General features: G+C 43.4%; 1 protein-coding gene across 1 annotated transcript; it reads left to right on the top strand.

Moving 5' to 3' along the window:
- The first annotated feature begins 209 nt into the window (after positions 1-209).
- Positions 210-9,470, top strand: BTF3 (basic transcription factor 3). The gene is made up of 6 exons (XM_066617707.1): positions 210-576; positions 1,062-1,130; positions 4,761-4,874; positions 5,025-5,226; positions 7,551-7,607; positions 9,166-9,470. The coding sequence occupies exons 2-6, from the start codon at positions 1,062-1,064 to the stop codon at positions 9,210-9,212; spliced, it is 489 nt and encodes a 162-aa protein (XP_066473804.1). The 5' UTR covers positions 210-576; the 3' UTR covers positions 9,213-9,470.
- The last annotated feature ends 6,946 nt before the right edge of the window (positions 9,471-16,416 follow it).

The following is a 16,416-nucleotide window of genomic DNA, read 5'->3' as shown; positions in this document are numbered from 1 at the left end:
ACCCCTGCTCTGCCCCTCCCCCGCTCCTCCCTTGCTCCTCTGCCCTTCCACCTCACCCTCCCCGCCCCTGCTCTGCCCCCTCCTCCGCTGCCCTACTCTGCCCCCCACCCCTACTCTGCCCCCTCTCCCTGTTGTCCCCTCACCCCGCCCCCACTCTGCTTCACCCTCCCCTCCCCTCCCCCTATGGGAAGGAGCCCCGAATGAACTTTGTGCCCCCTGACAGGCCCCGCGTGCGACAAAGACAAGGGGCGAAGGCCCGAATGAAGGAGCGCGGCCTACTACGCACTAACCGCGACGTTCGAAGGCCGTGCGCGCCCCCGCAAAGAGAGTAGGGGCGGAGTCAAGACCGCTTGCGGGCTCGCGCCCCAGTGGAGAGAGGGGGGCGGAGTCAGGAGAGCGGGCGCGCGCACGCTAGACGTCACGTCCGCTGTCGTCACGACATCGCCGCAGCGGCGTCTCGTTTTCCTTTTTGGCAACCATCTTGGGCCCGTCCGCGTGCGCGCGCCAGGCTCTGCGCTCCCCACCGCGGCTTCCCGCTGCTTGCCCTGCCCAGGCCGGGCGCTTCCTCCTGAGAAGGTACGAAAGGGCCTGGGGGAGGCGGGGAGACCGGGGAGGGGGCGCGTCCTCGCCTGACAGGCTCGTGTGAGTCGGGAGGGGGCGGCGTCGCTCTTCCCCCTGCCGGGGCAGGCCTGGCGTCGGGGCTGCTGGCCCTCGGGAGGAGGCCAGCCTGGAAGCGGCCTGTGGCTGGGAAGCGCTTCCTTCCACCTGAGCCGCACTCCGGTCCCGGGCGCAGGCTGCAGTCCTGCCCGCACTTACAGGAGAGTAAGCCCCATTGGTTACAATGGGCAGTGGCGTAGCTGGAGGGGGCGGCTCCGTTTTGTTCCCCCTGCCGGGAATGGCTCCGAAGGGACGGGCTGCTTGCCCGCTCCCTGCCAGACCGGGTGCTCCCCCCCAGCCACACCACAGACAGTGGGGCTTCCTTCTGAGTGGGCACACACAGGGTGGGCCTACAGGGCAGCTTCAGGGCCCCCTGACGGTTCCGCTTCTGCTCTCTCCTCCAGATGAAAGAGACCATCATGAACCAAGAGAAGCTGGCTAAGCTCCAGGCACAAGTGCGCATCGGTGGGAAGGTAAGGAGGAGGCCGTGGCCTGCACCCTGCGCCCATCCTGCTTGCACACTGACTTCCTTAGTGGCTGGATCGGCTCCCTTGAGATCCTCCTCTGTTTCAGCTGCTCTCTGGACTCTGTGCTTAGCAGCCAACCACACTCTGGCGCTTGTGTTCTGTAGAAGCCATTTTGGTGGAATGAAGACCAGGAACCGACTGAAATGGAGCTTTAAATATATGCCAGGAAATGGTAGTGAGCTCATGTGGTGTAAGGATGGTGACTTAAACCAGTGTTCCTTAACCTAGTGGTAAGGGTACTACCAGTGGTACTTGAGGTGGTGTCTGGTGGTACTCGCAGGACCCCTGGACACCTCCTGTCTGGCAGCAAGACCAGGAACACAACCCAACAAATAGTGGTAGGAGGCTCCATAGTATGTCCGTGAAAAACCCTCCCCTCCACGCCGAGCCTCTTACTGGTTTTTGGCATGTTGCATCTGGCCCCCAATCCAGAAGTAACTGGTGATGATGTTGTTGGCACTGGTCGTTGGCACCAGTACTTCTGGTGGTACTTCGAATAGGTGGACCATGTGAAGTGTTATAGTGGAGGTCAAACGAACTTGGGGCACAATCCTAACCAACTTTCCAGCACTGGTGTAACTGTGCCAGTGGGGCATGTGCTGCTTCCTGCAGTTGGGGGACAGTCATGGAGGCCTCCTCAAGGTAAGGCAATGTTTGTTCCCGTACCTCCGAGTTGCATTGCCCTTATGTCAGTGCTGGAAAGTTGGTTAGGATTGCAGCCTTACTCATTTAACTTACTTAATGGTAATAGTAACTTGCTTATTTAAATACCAACTAACCTTAGAGACAAAAGTCCAGATCACTGTGTAACCATGATCTTAGGTGAACCTGAGCTAGTCAATAGTTCTCATCCTAATTGACCTCTTATAGCAGTAGTTTCCCACACTTTTTCAATTGGCGGCTCCCCTGACTCCTGGGCCATTGGCCACAGCTCACCAGTGGGGTTACAATCCTATTGGGTGGTGGGTTTTTTTGTGAAGATTCTGTTGAAAGGATAAAATAAGGAAGGGGGAGGGAACCATGTGAGCTCCTTGGAAGGATGGGCAGAATGTAAGTACTAAAATATACTTTTCTGATTAGCTGTCTTTAACTAGAATACTCCTATGGTGAGTCATGTTGGTATTCACAAAAAGATTAATTGCTGACTTTTTGAAGCCAACTCTTCTGAAAGCATACTACCTTGGAATCTGACTGTGTTGCCAGTGCCTGAATCAGCATAAGGAATGCTGCCCCGCATGTTTAAGAAGTATTATTAATACTCCTATAACACTACAAAGCTGTAGTATTAACAGCTTTCAATGGCTGATAAAATTGTGTGTTCTTATGGGAGGCATTTGACATGGTGCTCTGTAAAACTGAAGTGACATAGATAGTCATCAGTTGTAAATAAGCATGCCTTCAGTGAAATTCCCTATAATATGTTTAATGCCTAGTAAAAAGCATGCCTTGGTTAATTCCTTGAGACTTATGTTTGAGAGAATGTGTTTGGTATTGTGTGGTAAAGATTTAAAGATGATATGAGCTTAAATTTCACATCTTTTTAGTTTTATTTAAATTTATACCCATTTTATTCTTAACAATGGCATAACCATTTTTCCCTAATAATGTTGGTTAGACATATTTATTAAGAATTTTTACAATCAAATAACTAAATGGCTCCCTGTCCCAAAAGGGCTCACAATCTTTAAAAATGCAGAGCACCACCAGCAAATAGTTCCTAGAAAAGACACTGTGCTGGGGTGAAGAGGGACAGTTCCATTCCCCCTGCTAAATATAAGAGAATCACCAATTGAAAAAAGCCTCTTTTCCCAGTAAGCAAGGTGTAGCCTTTGATACTTACAGCTTGCATCAGAAACTTATCTTCAAATCAAGGTGGAGCCTCTAGAATTTCAGGTTCAAGAATGCATGATAAATGCTTCATAGCAGGAGCCTATAATTTTCATCATGCAGACTATTTAGAGGTAGTTGCTGTCAACTTAATTAAAATGGCTTGTCTTAATAATCTTCATAATAAAAGCAATTGCACTGAGTTACAAAAAAATATTAGGAATATTTACAGTCAATTTTCCTCTTACATGCATTTGCAACTTGCAAATTTGTGTATCCATAAGGGGCTGTTTAGTGACCTACTTCACATTTCTTACAAACCCTTTCTCCTTACCTGTAACATCCCTGTGGTTCTGAAATTGAGGAAGTGCAGGGGAAGTTCATCAAACAACCCCTCATGCTTGCTGTTGCCCCAGAAGTTCTCTAAAGCTTTCAGGAAGCCAGCAGAGACCTCCTGGAGGCTGCAAAGACCTTCAAAGTGGTGCCTGTAACCAGCTCAGAGCCCTTTAAATTGGCTCGTGGAAGATTCAGAAGACAAGAACTGACTGTATTTTTATTGCCAAAGTAGTGGTCACCTGCTCCTCTCAGCCTTCATTGCAGGAAAAGAAGGTCTCCAACTCCCTTCCCCACAAGCAAAGCTGCATATCCAGCCTTTGCTTTGTCATGCTCATTGCTGCTGTTCTCCATCTTCTGGAGTGGGGGCTTGCAGCCCCAGAGCTTGGAGAGCTGCTTTTAGAGTTTGCCCCCCCCATCCAATCTTGCCTGCATCTTGCCCCAGGATTTCTAGGAACAAAGAGCCATAAGACCATCTGCTTCTCTTTCTTTTGCTCTCCCTCCTCTTTTACCTGTTGCGGTGGTGCTCCTGCTATCCAGAACATGGAGGTGAAGCAGGCAAAGGGAACAGAAACAGAAATGGGAGTGGGTGAGATGGAGGAAAGTCCACTTTAAAGATTCCTGAAGTTCCTACTGCTTCCGGAAGGTTTTTACTGTATTGAGGAAGCCAGCAAACACCTTCCTGAGGCTGTGGGGATCTTCAGGGTGGACTTTTCTCCCTGTCCTGCTCGCTCCCTTTTTGATTCATTTATATCTTCCTAATTTTTTAAAAAAATGTTGTAATTATTATTGTAGTTATTGTTTTATTTCTTAACTCTGGACTGTGGTGTGAATTCTGCCAGCAATGTGTGGCAGTGGTTCATTTTCTTCACGGAATTTTTGTGTTAAACCAAATGCCAAGTTGAGTTTCATGCCTGAAGTTACAAGCAGACCTCTGTTAAAACTGAATTAGTTAAGAGTGGACACAGGATGAAATGCAAACATTTGGTCTTAACTCAGTATTACAGACAGCCCTACCATCATTATTACTCTAACCTTCAGATGTTCACTGTAATGTTCATATACCTGTTACTCATTTGTGTCATGTTGATGTTTTGAAAGCAACAGAACCAACTCTTCCTGTTTGTGAACTCCTGCTTGCATAGAGTGATTATTATTTACTTATGAACCTGTCTTAAACTGCTGTTTGTAAAAATTGTAGCAGGAGGACTTTTCCTTGTATTTAGCTGTTGGTGGAATGGAGTTAGATACTTCTGCAGTAAAAGCAGAAGCATAATTGCAGCTAGTGTTAGTAGTGGTTGCTGACCATTTAGCTCCTCAAGCTACTTTTTTCTCTAAAAGTAATATACTTTGGAGGGGATTTAAAAATCCTAGTTGGATAGCTACTTCAATAAGGAAAACATTTCTTTTCCATAGGGTACTGCTCGCAGAAAGAAGAAGGTTGTCCATAGAACAGCTACTGCAGATGATAAAAAACTTCAGTTTTCCTTAAAGAAGCTGGGAGTAAACAACATCTCTGGTATTGAAGAGGTAACATCTTTTAAAATGTTCTTAGGGAAATATAAGCATTTATGAGAAATGCTTAAAAAAATAAGGTTTAATGAGAAACTGGCTGTTGAATTTTTTTTACCATAACTATAGAAGTTTGACTTTTTCAAATAGCTTTGACTTGTTTTGCAGGTCAATATGTTTACCAACCAGGGTACAGTCATCCACTTCAACAACCCTAAGGTTCAAGCATCTTTAGCTGCAAACACTTTCACTATCACAGGCCATGCTGAGACGAAGCAGCTGACTGAAATGCTACCCAGCATCTTAAATCAGCTTGGTGCGGACAGTCTGACAAGCCTGAGGAGACTAGCAGAGGCTCTACCAAAACAACGTAAGTAGAATCTGAGGACATACTAGAATTGTGAATTCATCTAACAACTTTGAGGCCATAGTCATTGAATGGCAACCTAAAAAGATAGGCTGTAGTGGTTGTGAATATTCAGGCTTGGGATTCTATTAGAGTGAGTTCCATAGTATGAGTGCCCACGAAGAATCTGAAGCCTTTGTCCACTTGCTACAGATTGGAGGGCTGTTGGTGGTGGTAAGAGGAGTTGGTTGAATTTACTCATTTTTTAACTTTTGTAGTATTCCATAGAGCTTTGAATTGATGTTCAGTCTTCCTCAGGTGGTATAGCACTCTGCTGTACTGGTTGGTCAAATGTTCTTTAAATCTTTTCTCTATGTGAATTGCGGATGTGCCAGATGCAAGAGATGGCACCAGGATGCAGGTCTCTTACTGTCTTGTGTGCCTCCCGAGGTATTTGGTGGGCTACTGTGAGATACAGGAAGCTGGACTAGATGGGCCTTTGGCCTCATCCAGCGGGGCTCTTCTTATATTCTTATGAATTGTGTGGAAAAGGAGGTGATAGCTGCCTAATTGAAAACATCTTAACAGATGTTGCTCCACCCCAGAAATCTACAATGGAATGACAGTGGGACTTGAGGTTCACTCTCCTTCCCTCATCTGAGTTTCAAACTCTGTCAGAGTCCATGTATGCAAATAAAGACAAGCCCAACAGCTGCTCTGTGTACCTTTCCCTATCCCAGTCTGAACAAACCTGGAGAACTTAAAATTGTTTGAAATGTTTATTAAATTGCATGTCACAGGTGCATATTTAGGAAGATAATGTCTATATGTTTGTCACAGTGGCTCTCAAATTCTGTGGTAGTGTCTGAGAGTCTGTTAAGTCCCTTGCGTAGGCGGGAGGAAAGCAGTGGGGGCAGGGGGAAGGCCGCGACACAGTGCTCAGGATTGCGCTGCTGTGGAGGGGCGCAGGGGCTCTTTCACTCAACCCCACCTGCAGCAACCAGGATTGGAGGAGCCTGGCACCAACCATAGCAAGGCTCTCCATGCAGCGCAGACCCCTGCAGAACATGATCACGACTACTTCCTGTTTCTTGATCACAAAAGGGAGAAGACCCCAGGGCTCTCAGGCTGGGGCGTTGCACCAGTTTGAGTACCACTGCTTTTAGAGTGTTTTTGAAAGGTGATTTATATACATGCAAAACCAATTTCACGTACTACATTTGAAAGCAATTGGTGACTGTCTGTACTTTGTTCACTGCTTTTTGAACTAGGATTCTTAGAATAAGCTGCTTTTCTTAAAATAGTTTGCTCTCACTACTTTGTTTGGCTCATTTACTGGCATAGTAAATCCACTCCATCCACTGTGAGGCAAGGTCTCTTGAAGAAAAGCTTGGCTAGACTAAGATGCCTCTCTTCCTAGAGACATTCTTTCTCCTGCTTCTGCAGTGAGCATATGTGCAAGTTTTAACAGGTTAATACATTGCTTATGACTAGACCAGAAGTTTTTTTTGTCTTCCCAAGAAGGAACAATAGCTGGCTGAGACCAGACCATTCATTTTTCTTACTGCAGGAGCTTGGTTTAGGAAATGTTACCAGCCTTGTGGCTTAATTTCTTCTCAGTCCTGTCCAGGAATCTCTTTGGAAAACATTGTGGAAAACATTGGTTGAGTGGTGTCTCAGATCTGGTGGTCTTGTCCTTGCCGTGAGCCTGTGCCTCTCTCTCACAGCGACTTTCCAGAATCCCTTTTGCTTGTGTGCTGCCCACTTTTTTCAGGGTAGGAACCTTCATGAGGGCATCAGCTAGTGGGCAATGTGGAATGCACTCTGTAGGTCAGGGGGATAACAGCTGTTGGCATCAGTGGGAATATGGTTGATGGGCATTGCAGCATGATCTCCACTTTACCCAAGTTTTGTCCTGGCTGTTATGTTGGGAGTCTCATTTTTATATGCCTGTACTCAGTGGCTCAATCTCCTGTTTTGTTGGTAGATACAGGAATGAAATTATTAATAAGAATGCATCCACTCAGAGGTTCCTCTTGATGGGAAATGTAGGAGAAATACCTGTGCTGTCTTACTTGAGGTCTGTGTAGGACTGAAGTTCGGTATTTGTATCTGCTTTCTTAGATACAGCTGTGGAGTTGGTATCTAAGGCTGTAATCTAACACAGCAGATTAATAAGGAGCCATGTTCTCCCTTAAAAAAGGAAGAAAGTGATGGGCTTGTGCTTGTTGGGTAAATCCTGCTTCTGTTGAACATATTACCACTTAATTGCAATTTGAATTATTTATGGGAAGACATGGCTGGAAGATATCTCATCTTTTTGTCTTTATTTTTTTTTTAAATTACAGCTGTGGATGGAAAAGCACCTCTTGCTACTGGTGAGGATGATGATGATGAAGTTCCAGGTAAGAACGGCTAATTTCTTGTCTTGCTTAGTTTCTGGTCAAGTTATTTAGGCAAGAAAATGAATTTAAAAAGCATTAGGCAGATTAACTATTCATAACTGGAACAAAATTAACCTGCACAGGAAAGTAGTAAGTACAGTCCATGATAGTGCTTTTGATTGATGTTTGAAAATGTCTTGCACTCACTCAGATAAAACATTACAGCTTGATGTGTCGGGTTTTGGTTTTTCTGCATTCTACTTAATGAACTTAAGAATTATTCCAAATTAATTTGATTTGTATTCTGCCTTTCTCCCCAAAGGGCACCCAAGGTGGCTAACAATAGTTTACAGTATACAAAAAGGGTAAAATCCAGTTAAAACAATATATAAAACAAGCAATAAAAATGGACAATATAAAAAGCAAGCGGATAGCAGTAAAAGACATCAATAGAAAACATGAGATTCCTAAAAGCAGGCTATTTACAGGGCCTCAGGCTTTTCTGAAAAAAAAAAATGTCTTCAGCATTGCAGGAAGGTTAACAAAGAGGAAACTGTCCTCAGTTCCCTCAAAGGGAAGGGAATTCCATAATTCAGACACCACCATTGAGGAGGCTCTGTTTCTGTGGCAGCACAACCAACAGGGCCCCCCCTCCAGTGACCTAAGAGAACAGACCAGATTGTACAGAGGAACATGTTTCTCAAATACGCTAGCTCCAAGCTGTTTAGGGCAGTGCTTCTCAAACTTTTAGCTCCAGGACCCACGTTTTAGAATGAGAATCTGTCAGGGCCCACTGGAAGTGACATCAAGCAGGAAAATTTTTAACAGTCCTAGGCTGCAATCCTACCCACACTTATCTGTGAGTAATTCACATTTACTATCATTGTTTAAAACATATACATAGTAGCCTGTTAAAAGATGTGCAACATTTCCCCAAATGGAGTCATATTTCATGGTAGCATCAAGTCTAATATATTAGAAAAAATATATTGAAATGGAGGCCCACCTGAAAATGGTTTGTGACCCACCTCATGGGTCCCAACTCACAGAAATGCTGGTTTAGGGCTTTAAAGGTAAAAACTGGCATCTTGAATTGGCCCTGAAAAGAAATGGCATCCAGTGTTGCCACTGGGGCAGAGTGTGACAGAGTCAAACTGCAGACCTCCAGCAAGCACATAAGCATGTTAATTGGTATAAGACAACAGCTTTTGTCATGGCATAGCAATATTGCTCTGGATATTGTTTGTGGTGAGTCCAGCTTCAGAGTTCATCACATAAGTTGTCTGTTCACCAGAATTATCATCATAAAAATGAGGTATCTGATTCTGGTTACAGAGGGGGGAAAAATGAAATAGATGGACCAGAGCGCAGCTTGCCTCTTATGTGGTGTTTTTCCTGTCTTCTGAAGTACATGGTGTTACTAGTCTTAAAGTAGCAGATGTGCATAATTGGGGGGGGGGTTAATGTCCTGTCAAGGATCAGTTAAATGTAAATACGCTTATTGATTTTTAGGTTCAAAGACTTGTAAATAGCCAGTGAAATCCCTTTAAAGCCTGACTTTTGCTCTTAACTCTTTCAGATCTTGTGGAGAACTTCGATGAGGCATCAAAGAATGAGGCAAACTGAACTGTCACTTTTTGAGCAAGAGTAAAACTTGAAAATTATATGGAGCTGCTATTTTATATTGTGACTTTTATTTGTAACATTTTTGTACTGATCTTAAGAAATCTAAGATCCGTAATATTTGGAAACTCCCTCAAAATGCAGCTCTCTTCAGTTATTGCTTGGTGCACGAACCATTTAATTATCTTTGGCTGGGTTGAACTACACAACATTGAAAAGTATTAAGTAAAAATGCTAATAAAGATTAAATGTTTAGGCAAATATTTTTAGTAGCATTTTGTACATAGATGATGGATCTTTAGTGACTTTTGAGCAGTTAGAGAATGAAACTATTTTGCTTTGGTCACAATGAGTTATAATGTTCTGCAGTGTCTTGTAAAATTCATTCCGGCTGTATTAAGAATATTTATATATCACCTTTCAACAAAATTCAAAGTGGTTTACTATATGCAATATCTTGTAAAGCAATCCACAATAGATTTTTCAACCATCTGATGGAGCTTAAAAGTGAATTGAGCTCAGGTCACAACCAGGTAGTTGACTTGCCTGGCTCAGACATTGCCTTTCTAGTCCAACAAACTAGGATGGTCTGCAGTAGGAGCAAGTGGTGAGCCTCACATGAGTGCTGCTGTGGATTTCTTTCCTTGACAACTTGTTTTCATAGGATTCCTGGTTTGTTTTCTGATTGAGACATTACTATTTATATATGTTGTGTTGTACAGAATGATAGGCCCTGGTCGAAGGGGCTTAAATACATACAGCAGAGGAGGGGAAGGAAACAGAGTTTGGGTAAGCAGGGGATGAATACGCAGTTGTTTCAGATGCACGTTCTTAAGTTTATAGTAGGGAGAAGGTCTAAGGCTGCAGTTTTCAAACTCTCCAGGAGTTTGAAACCTACAGTAAGTCCTTGCGGGGGTGGGGGGAGGCGGCGGCGGCAGGGGAGGTTTTCTGGGAGGTTGCTCAGGCATAAATGATGGCATGAGAGAACAGACTGCAAGGTGCTCTAGTGAACCATGAAGTCTTTTTTGAAGCCAAGTGCACAAGGGGGAGGAATGGAGAGAAGGAGAGAATGCTCAAGCTCATTACTGCTTTTGATCTAACCAGCCACAACTATTTTCCTAATGGATGTAGATTGTCAGATCAGAGTGGTGAGGGAAAGGATAGCAGTAGCTCTTATTAATCTAGAATAAGGCAGAATTGGCTCCTCTAATTGTAGCACCTCTGTGTGCCATTTGATAACACATGTTCATGTTGATTTAAAATTTCTTATCAAAAACATTGCTACTGGACAGTGGCATTGCTAAGGGGGTGTAGGCTGCACCCGGTGATGCGCAAGGGAGGTGATGCCCACTGGGAGAATGATGTGCTAAAATCGCGGTTTTTAGGAGCAACCCTATTGTGCCATATACCATTGGATGCAGAATTCCCAGTGGAATGCAATGCAAGAAATCAGAGTGAAATAGCTCCTTTCCTTCAAATGTTATGGCCAAAAAACCAGAAAAATAAAAAAGGCATGGAGCCCTATGGAAAGTGAAACCGAGCCATATCATGCATTGACTTGCGAGTAGGTGTACTTGCCTTAGTTCATTGGAAAGGGTGGGCTGAGAGGAAGCCAAAGACACCTGAATGGTCCCTATCCAATGAATGCAGCCTCCAAAAAATATCAAAGAAGGAGGTCCCTTCCTCCCAGCTGCAAATGTATTGAGCCCTATGGAAAGCAAAACTACTAAGCCTCACAGTTGTGTTTACTCATGAGTAGGCAGACGTGCCTTGGCTTGTCATCAGGCCAGGCAAAGGGGAATGTGAGGACACCAGAATGGGCCTGATTCGATGGAACTGGAGCACAACAAATGCTCTAGCAGGCAGCCTCTTCTCCCCCTGCCCCCCCCCCTCACTAAAAAGGACAAAAAAAGAGGCTTCAACTGGTAAGGGGAAAGTTTTCTATTTTGCATTGTAAAGCCAGGCGGGTCTTTGTATTGATATGCTTGAAATAGAAGAACTTTAAACTGGGCACTGGGGAGGGCTGAAAGTCTCACTGATCCTTCTTTTTTTTGGGGGGGGGGGTGTTATTGCAGGCAGGCTACAGAGAAAACTCACTTGGTGGAACAGGACTGGCTCCCCCTTTATTTATTTTATTTTGCTTGATGATGTCACTTCTGGTCATGACATCACTTCCAATGGGTCCTGGACAGATTGCCATTCTAAAAAGTGGGTCCCGCTGCTAAAAGTTTGAGAATTGCTGCATTTAGGTGTTAGTGTTAGTGACACGGGTGTGTGTGACTACGAGTTTTCAAAATCACTAAAATCAGAGTTTAGAGGAATAATACCATCATGTTATATATCAATCAATGCGTCATTTCAAGCGGAATGCAATGAAACAAACCACATAGAAATATCTGTGTTCTATCAAATAGTACAGCCAAAAAACCAGTGGGGGCAGGGCAATGGTACATCACCATACGCACCACCTGGGGTGTTGTCCTGCCCATGCATAGGGTGACACGAAGGCCTCCCACACCAGGTGATGCAAATCCAAGTGACGACACTGCTACTGGATATCTGTCCTTAACACAAGCAGCCACACAATGTTTGCAGACTGCAAGAGAAACTGCTATCACACAAAGATATAGCTTGAAGTCTCCAACAATATATGCTCTGGACATAGTCTTTGGTTGCTGTTTTGCTTTCTATGTGGAAATAATCTTTGAAGATGGAGCAGTTGAAAGATTTAGAGTGCAAGCCTGTGAATGCTTACTCTGAAGAGAGTCCTATTCAGTGCAGTGGGACTTGCATAAAATTGGAGATACAATTTCATTACATTGGCAAATTGTGAATACAGTAGCTTATTCTGGCTTATTTTTCTTTGTAAACACAGTGTAGTTGTGCCCAATGACATTTAACAACCCAAAAACCTGTCATCTTATTTAAGTAGTGGCTGTGAAGGGACTGCTCTTTCTACAGCAGAATTACAACTATGTTTATGTCTTAGCTGCGAGACAGAACACTTAATTAGAAACAAAGGTTTTGTGAGTCTGGAGAGAAACTCAGTGCAATATAATTTGCAGGCATAATCTGGTGTGCTTAGTATCTTGAACAAGTTCTAGGAACTTTTTAAGATTACCTTTACGGTCATTGTAGGACTTGGATCTTAAAAGGCCAGGGAAGGAGAGCAGGGATATCCTCTACATGGGTCATACAAAGGATTTATTTGGCTGACTTTCAGTTTCTAATCAAAATGGGTATCGTTCCTTACCCATACAGATTTAGTAAAGGCATCAAATTCATTCAAAGGTCAGTTTACACTTTAAATGCCATATTGATACACAACAAAATCAGACTCATCCTCTAATCATCCTTATTGGATAGGGCAGCCATTTTCAACTACTGCTCTATGTCATACTGGTGTGCTACAAATGGTCTGCAGGTGTGCCTTGGGAATTGGGACAGGGTCATTTATTAGTAAGGCTATTGGAGGGTGTGAGCCCCCCCACCAACAGCATGGTATGCCTTGTCAATTGTAAAAAAAAACTGATGGTGTGTCTTGACAATTTTAGTGCCTTATCAGTGTGCCGTGCAACAGAAACGGTTGAAAATCACTGGGATAGAGGAATAACTTACTATATAGAAAAGAGTTCAAAAGGGGTAGATATGATAGAGAACACTTGCCTATCTTACTAGTTCAAAATGTAATGTTATCTTTAAGTAGTTCCTTGGGTTATCCTATTAGAAATGCATTAAAATTCAGACTGCTGATATCAAATCAGCAGTAAGGTAAGGCCACACCTGGAGTATTGTGTCCAGTTCTGGGGGGACATGATTGAGACATACAAAATTATGCAGGGGATGGACAGAGTGGATAGGGAGATGCTCTTTACACTCTCACATAATACCAGGGGACATCCACTAAAATTGAGTGTTGGGCGGGTTAGGACAGACAAAAGAAAATATTTCTTTACTCAGCGCGTGGTCGGTCTGTGGAACTCCTTGCCACAGGATGTGGTGCTGGCGTCTAGCCTAGACGCCTTTAAAAGGGGATTGGACGAGTTTCTGGAGGAAAAATCCATTATGGGGTACAAGCCATGATGTGTATGTGCAACCTCCTGATTTTAGGAATGGGTTAAGTCAGAATGCCAGATGTAGGGGAGGGCACCAGGATGAGGTCTCTTGTTATCTGGTGTGCTCCCTGGGGCATTTGGTGGGCCTCTGTGAGATACAGGAAGCTGGACTAGATGGGCCTATGGCCTGATCCAGTGGGGCTGTTCTTATGTTCTTTAAATGCCAATTAAGAGGACATGGAGGTATGAAGTAGCTACTTCAGGATTCCACAAATGTGTCTTACTGCTACTGTTACTAAGGAGAGAGATCTGAGTGCCACGCAAATGAAAAGAAATTGCATTACTCAAGTTTTATTAAAATTCTAATTGCACTATATAGAACAGAAATCTGAAAACACCCAAAGTCAATTACAATCTTACAAAAATAAGACAATACTTTATCTGAATTATGTGAGAACAAAAACAGTTTGACTTTTTTAGATTAATAAATTAGAGAGGGATACATCTGCAAAGATCTAACTGGGACCCACACAAGGAATTTAAATAGTTCTCTTTGGCTAATGAGCTTCAGAGAAGGGGCAACCTACTACATATCTAATATTGCACTCTTATCCCTCAGTTGTGCAGAAAAGTGTTTTATTACCGGAAATACATTTTTAAGGTATTTTGAAACTTAGTTTACCACCTTCTTCATGTTTGTCTCTTTTTAAATAAATAAACCAAAGAAGTAAAACTTCAGTCTCAGAGATGATGCAAACATTTATCAAGTCAATATTCACAGCTCATCTGGGAGAGGATGCCTTGTTGACAGCCTTGTGGTATAATTCAAAAGGCATTTATTTGGAGGTTGATACTAGTTTAATGTATTTTGCTTTCAAATAAATGCAGTTTGAACATTTAGACTAACCAGGCCTGTACTATATAAAACCAACCTTTATTTTGTTCCAATACCTGTGTTCATTCTTTTACATATTTCACTTGAGTAATTATAGGAGTAAGATAGTTATTGCTGTTTCAGTGGTTCTAGGTGGAATTACTCTTCCCCCCCCCTTCCCACTGCTGTAGATTTTCAGACAATTAACTCTTAACCTGTGGAAAATTCTCACTTTTCACAAGTCTACAGTACTGGCATTAGCCCTTTGGCTGCAACAGATGCAGTTCCTCTGACTGATACTGTATGTTTTTAATTTGTTCTGAAGACTTCTTACCCCCTAAAAGAAATGCATAAAACTACATTACATAAGATAGAATGAGGTATAAGATCTTGTACAATCTGAACTCCACAATTCTTCTCCCAAATTTTACATTAAATATTTACAAGCAGGAGAGGTTTGGTTTTTCTCTATGAACATCAGTGAACTATGAAACAAACAGCCAAACTCTTACCAAAGAGATGACATGTAGACTGAGCAACCCAGGAGAAAAATTGCCTGAATCCAACTGTCAAATGGTAGAAATACATGTACTATGTTGGTATCCACAGTCTCTGCTGAATATTGAAAAGCAGTAGTTTCTTTATAAACAATTCCTACTGCAGCCATTTTTTCACACCAAGTCATGCAAGGATGATAAACACTATGGCACAGGCAAGCCTGCTGGGTGAAATGGGTAGTCTCTACCAGGATGTGGTACTGCTAACTATTGTCTGTACAACCAGTATCCGCCAAAAAAAACAAGCATGCAAGCAGGAACTGCCAAAACATCAAATTAGGACTGTAGTGTTCCTCAAAAGGGACACTTGTGCTTGTTGTGAAGATACCTTACTGGTGGAAGAAGGGTACCCAGAACAGGTATCTCTTCTCACTTACTCAGGTGTTACGATAGTTAGCAAAGTCTTTAAGAGCCTCCCAGGATGAGATCTCTCCCAGCTTTGGATGTACAATAGTTTGAGGTGCAACTAGACCAAATTTAATGCATAGAGCAATAAACGTAAGTAACCTCATCAGCTAACAGATTCCAAGAGTCTTTAGTGAGACAAGTGTTGGCCTCATTGTCTTTGGACACAGCCAGGGAATCATCTAACATGCGGAGCAGAAAACATCTCCGGGTGGCTCCAATTGCTTTTCCACCAAAAACAAAACTTCATGGGAAGTACAAAATGTTCCTTTCTCAGTTGGTGAAGGACTGCATCCAGACTGGAATATGAGTCACCAATCTAACAGAAAATCTGGGTAGAGTAAGTCACAGCTGCTATTGTGGTTTGCAAGCCTCCTTCTGAACAAGACCTGTACAGTGGCAAAAGTATGTAATTTGCAGTATCTGGTGAAAGTGGAGGTGGATGCAATGTGTGGAATGTTTTCTTGATGCCATCAGGCTATCGAGAACAGAGTAAGAATCGCAAGCAGCTTTTCCAGATGGTGAAAAGGAGCCATGCTGGATTCATGAAGATGAATGGTCTCTGACCTAGGTGGTTACATGGCTGAGGGAAAGAACCTGAATGGGTGTAATGTCATGCAAACCACATGGGAGAACCATAGCCAGCAAGGCCAGCACAGAGCACCACAATCAGGCTTGCTTGTTATTTGCATGCTTTCCTGAGCACTCTGGAAAAAAGAGGTGTGGGAGGAAAGGCACAAAAGAGCCCTAGGGGCCATAGGTTTGTGAGGGGATAAGCTCTTTTGGTTAGAGCCTGCAGAACAACTAGTTTTAATTTGCTGGAGAGAGGAAGGACATCAGCAAGGCAGTTGAAGCACCTCTGGACTGCTGCAAATACATGCCGATTCCATTCTGAAGGGTTTAGGTCTTGCTGATTTAAGAGAGTCTGCCTTGGCATTCTGGTTAGGCTGTAGGTGGCTTTTTGAAATCTATGGTCCCTCAGGCACTACAGGGTTGTTGGTAGGCTCAGTTCCAGGGGTGGAGAGCATAGAAGACAAATGTTCAGATCTTTTTGAATATAAATGCCTTTGGGGCAAAGATGTGTTAAGAGGCCAAAGGGGAGTGCTCAGAATGGAAAATGTCAATTCCTGTAACCAAACCGTAAAAATCTGTGACTGTCTCAGTATATAGGGTGTGAAAATAAGCTTCCGTCACATTGACTAATGAAAGGAAACCTTGGAGATGAACAGCTTCTATGATGGCGCATGCAGTTTCCATTCCAAATTTGCAGCATTTAGTGAACTTGAGGTGTTATAGGTTTGATATGGTTCTCCAGT

This window comes from Tiliqua scincoides, chromosome 2, assembly GCF_035046505.1.
Source record: "Tiliqua scincoides isolate rTilSci1 chromosome 2, rTilSci1.hap2, whole genome shotgun sequence".
Classification (NCBI taxonomy): domain Eukaryota; kingdom Metazoa; phylum Chordata; class Lepidosauria; order Squamata; family Scincidae; genus Tiliqua; species Tiliqua scincoides.
Note: the sequence above shows the minus strand (reverse complement) of the source record. Positions and strands in the feature narration are given on the sequence as shown.

What these genes read in the sequence shown, in the direction of transcription:
- BTF3 (XM_066617707.1), top strand. Translation starts at nt 1,062, where the DNA reads ATGAAAGAGACCATCATGAACCAAGAGAAGCTGGCTAAGCTCCAGGCA. An exon ending in ACATCTCTGGTATTGAAGAG is followed by an intron (nt 4,875 to 5,024) that starts GTAACATCTTTT and finishes CTTGTTTTGCAG; the next exon opens with GTCAATATGTTTACCAACCA. An exon ending in TGATGATGATGAAGTTCCAG is followed by an intron (nt 7,608 to 9,165) that starts GTAAGAACGGCT and finishes TAACTCTTTCAG; the next exon opens with ATCTTGTGGAGAACTTCGAT.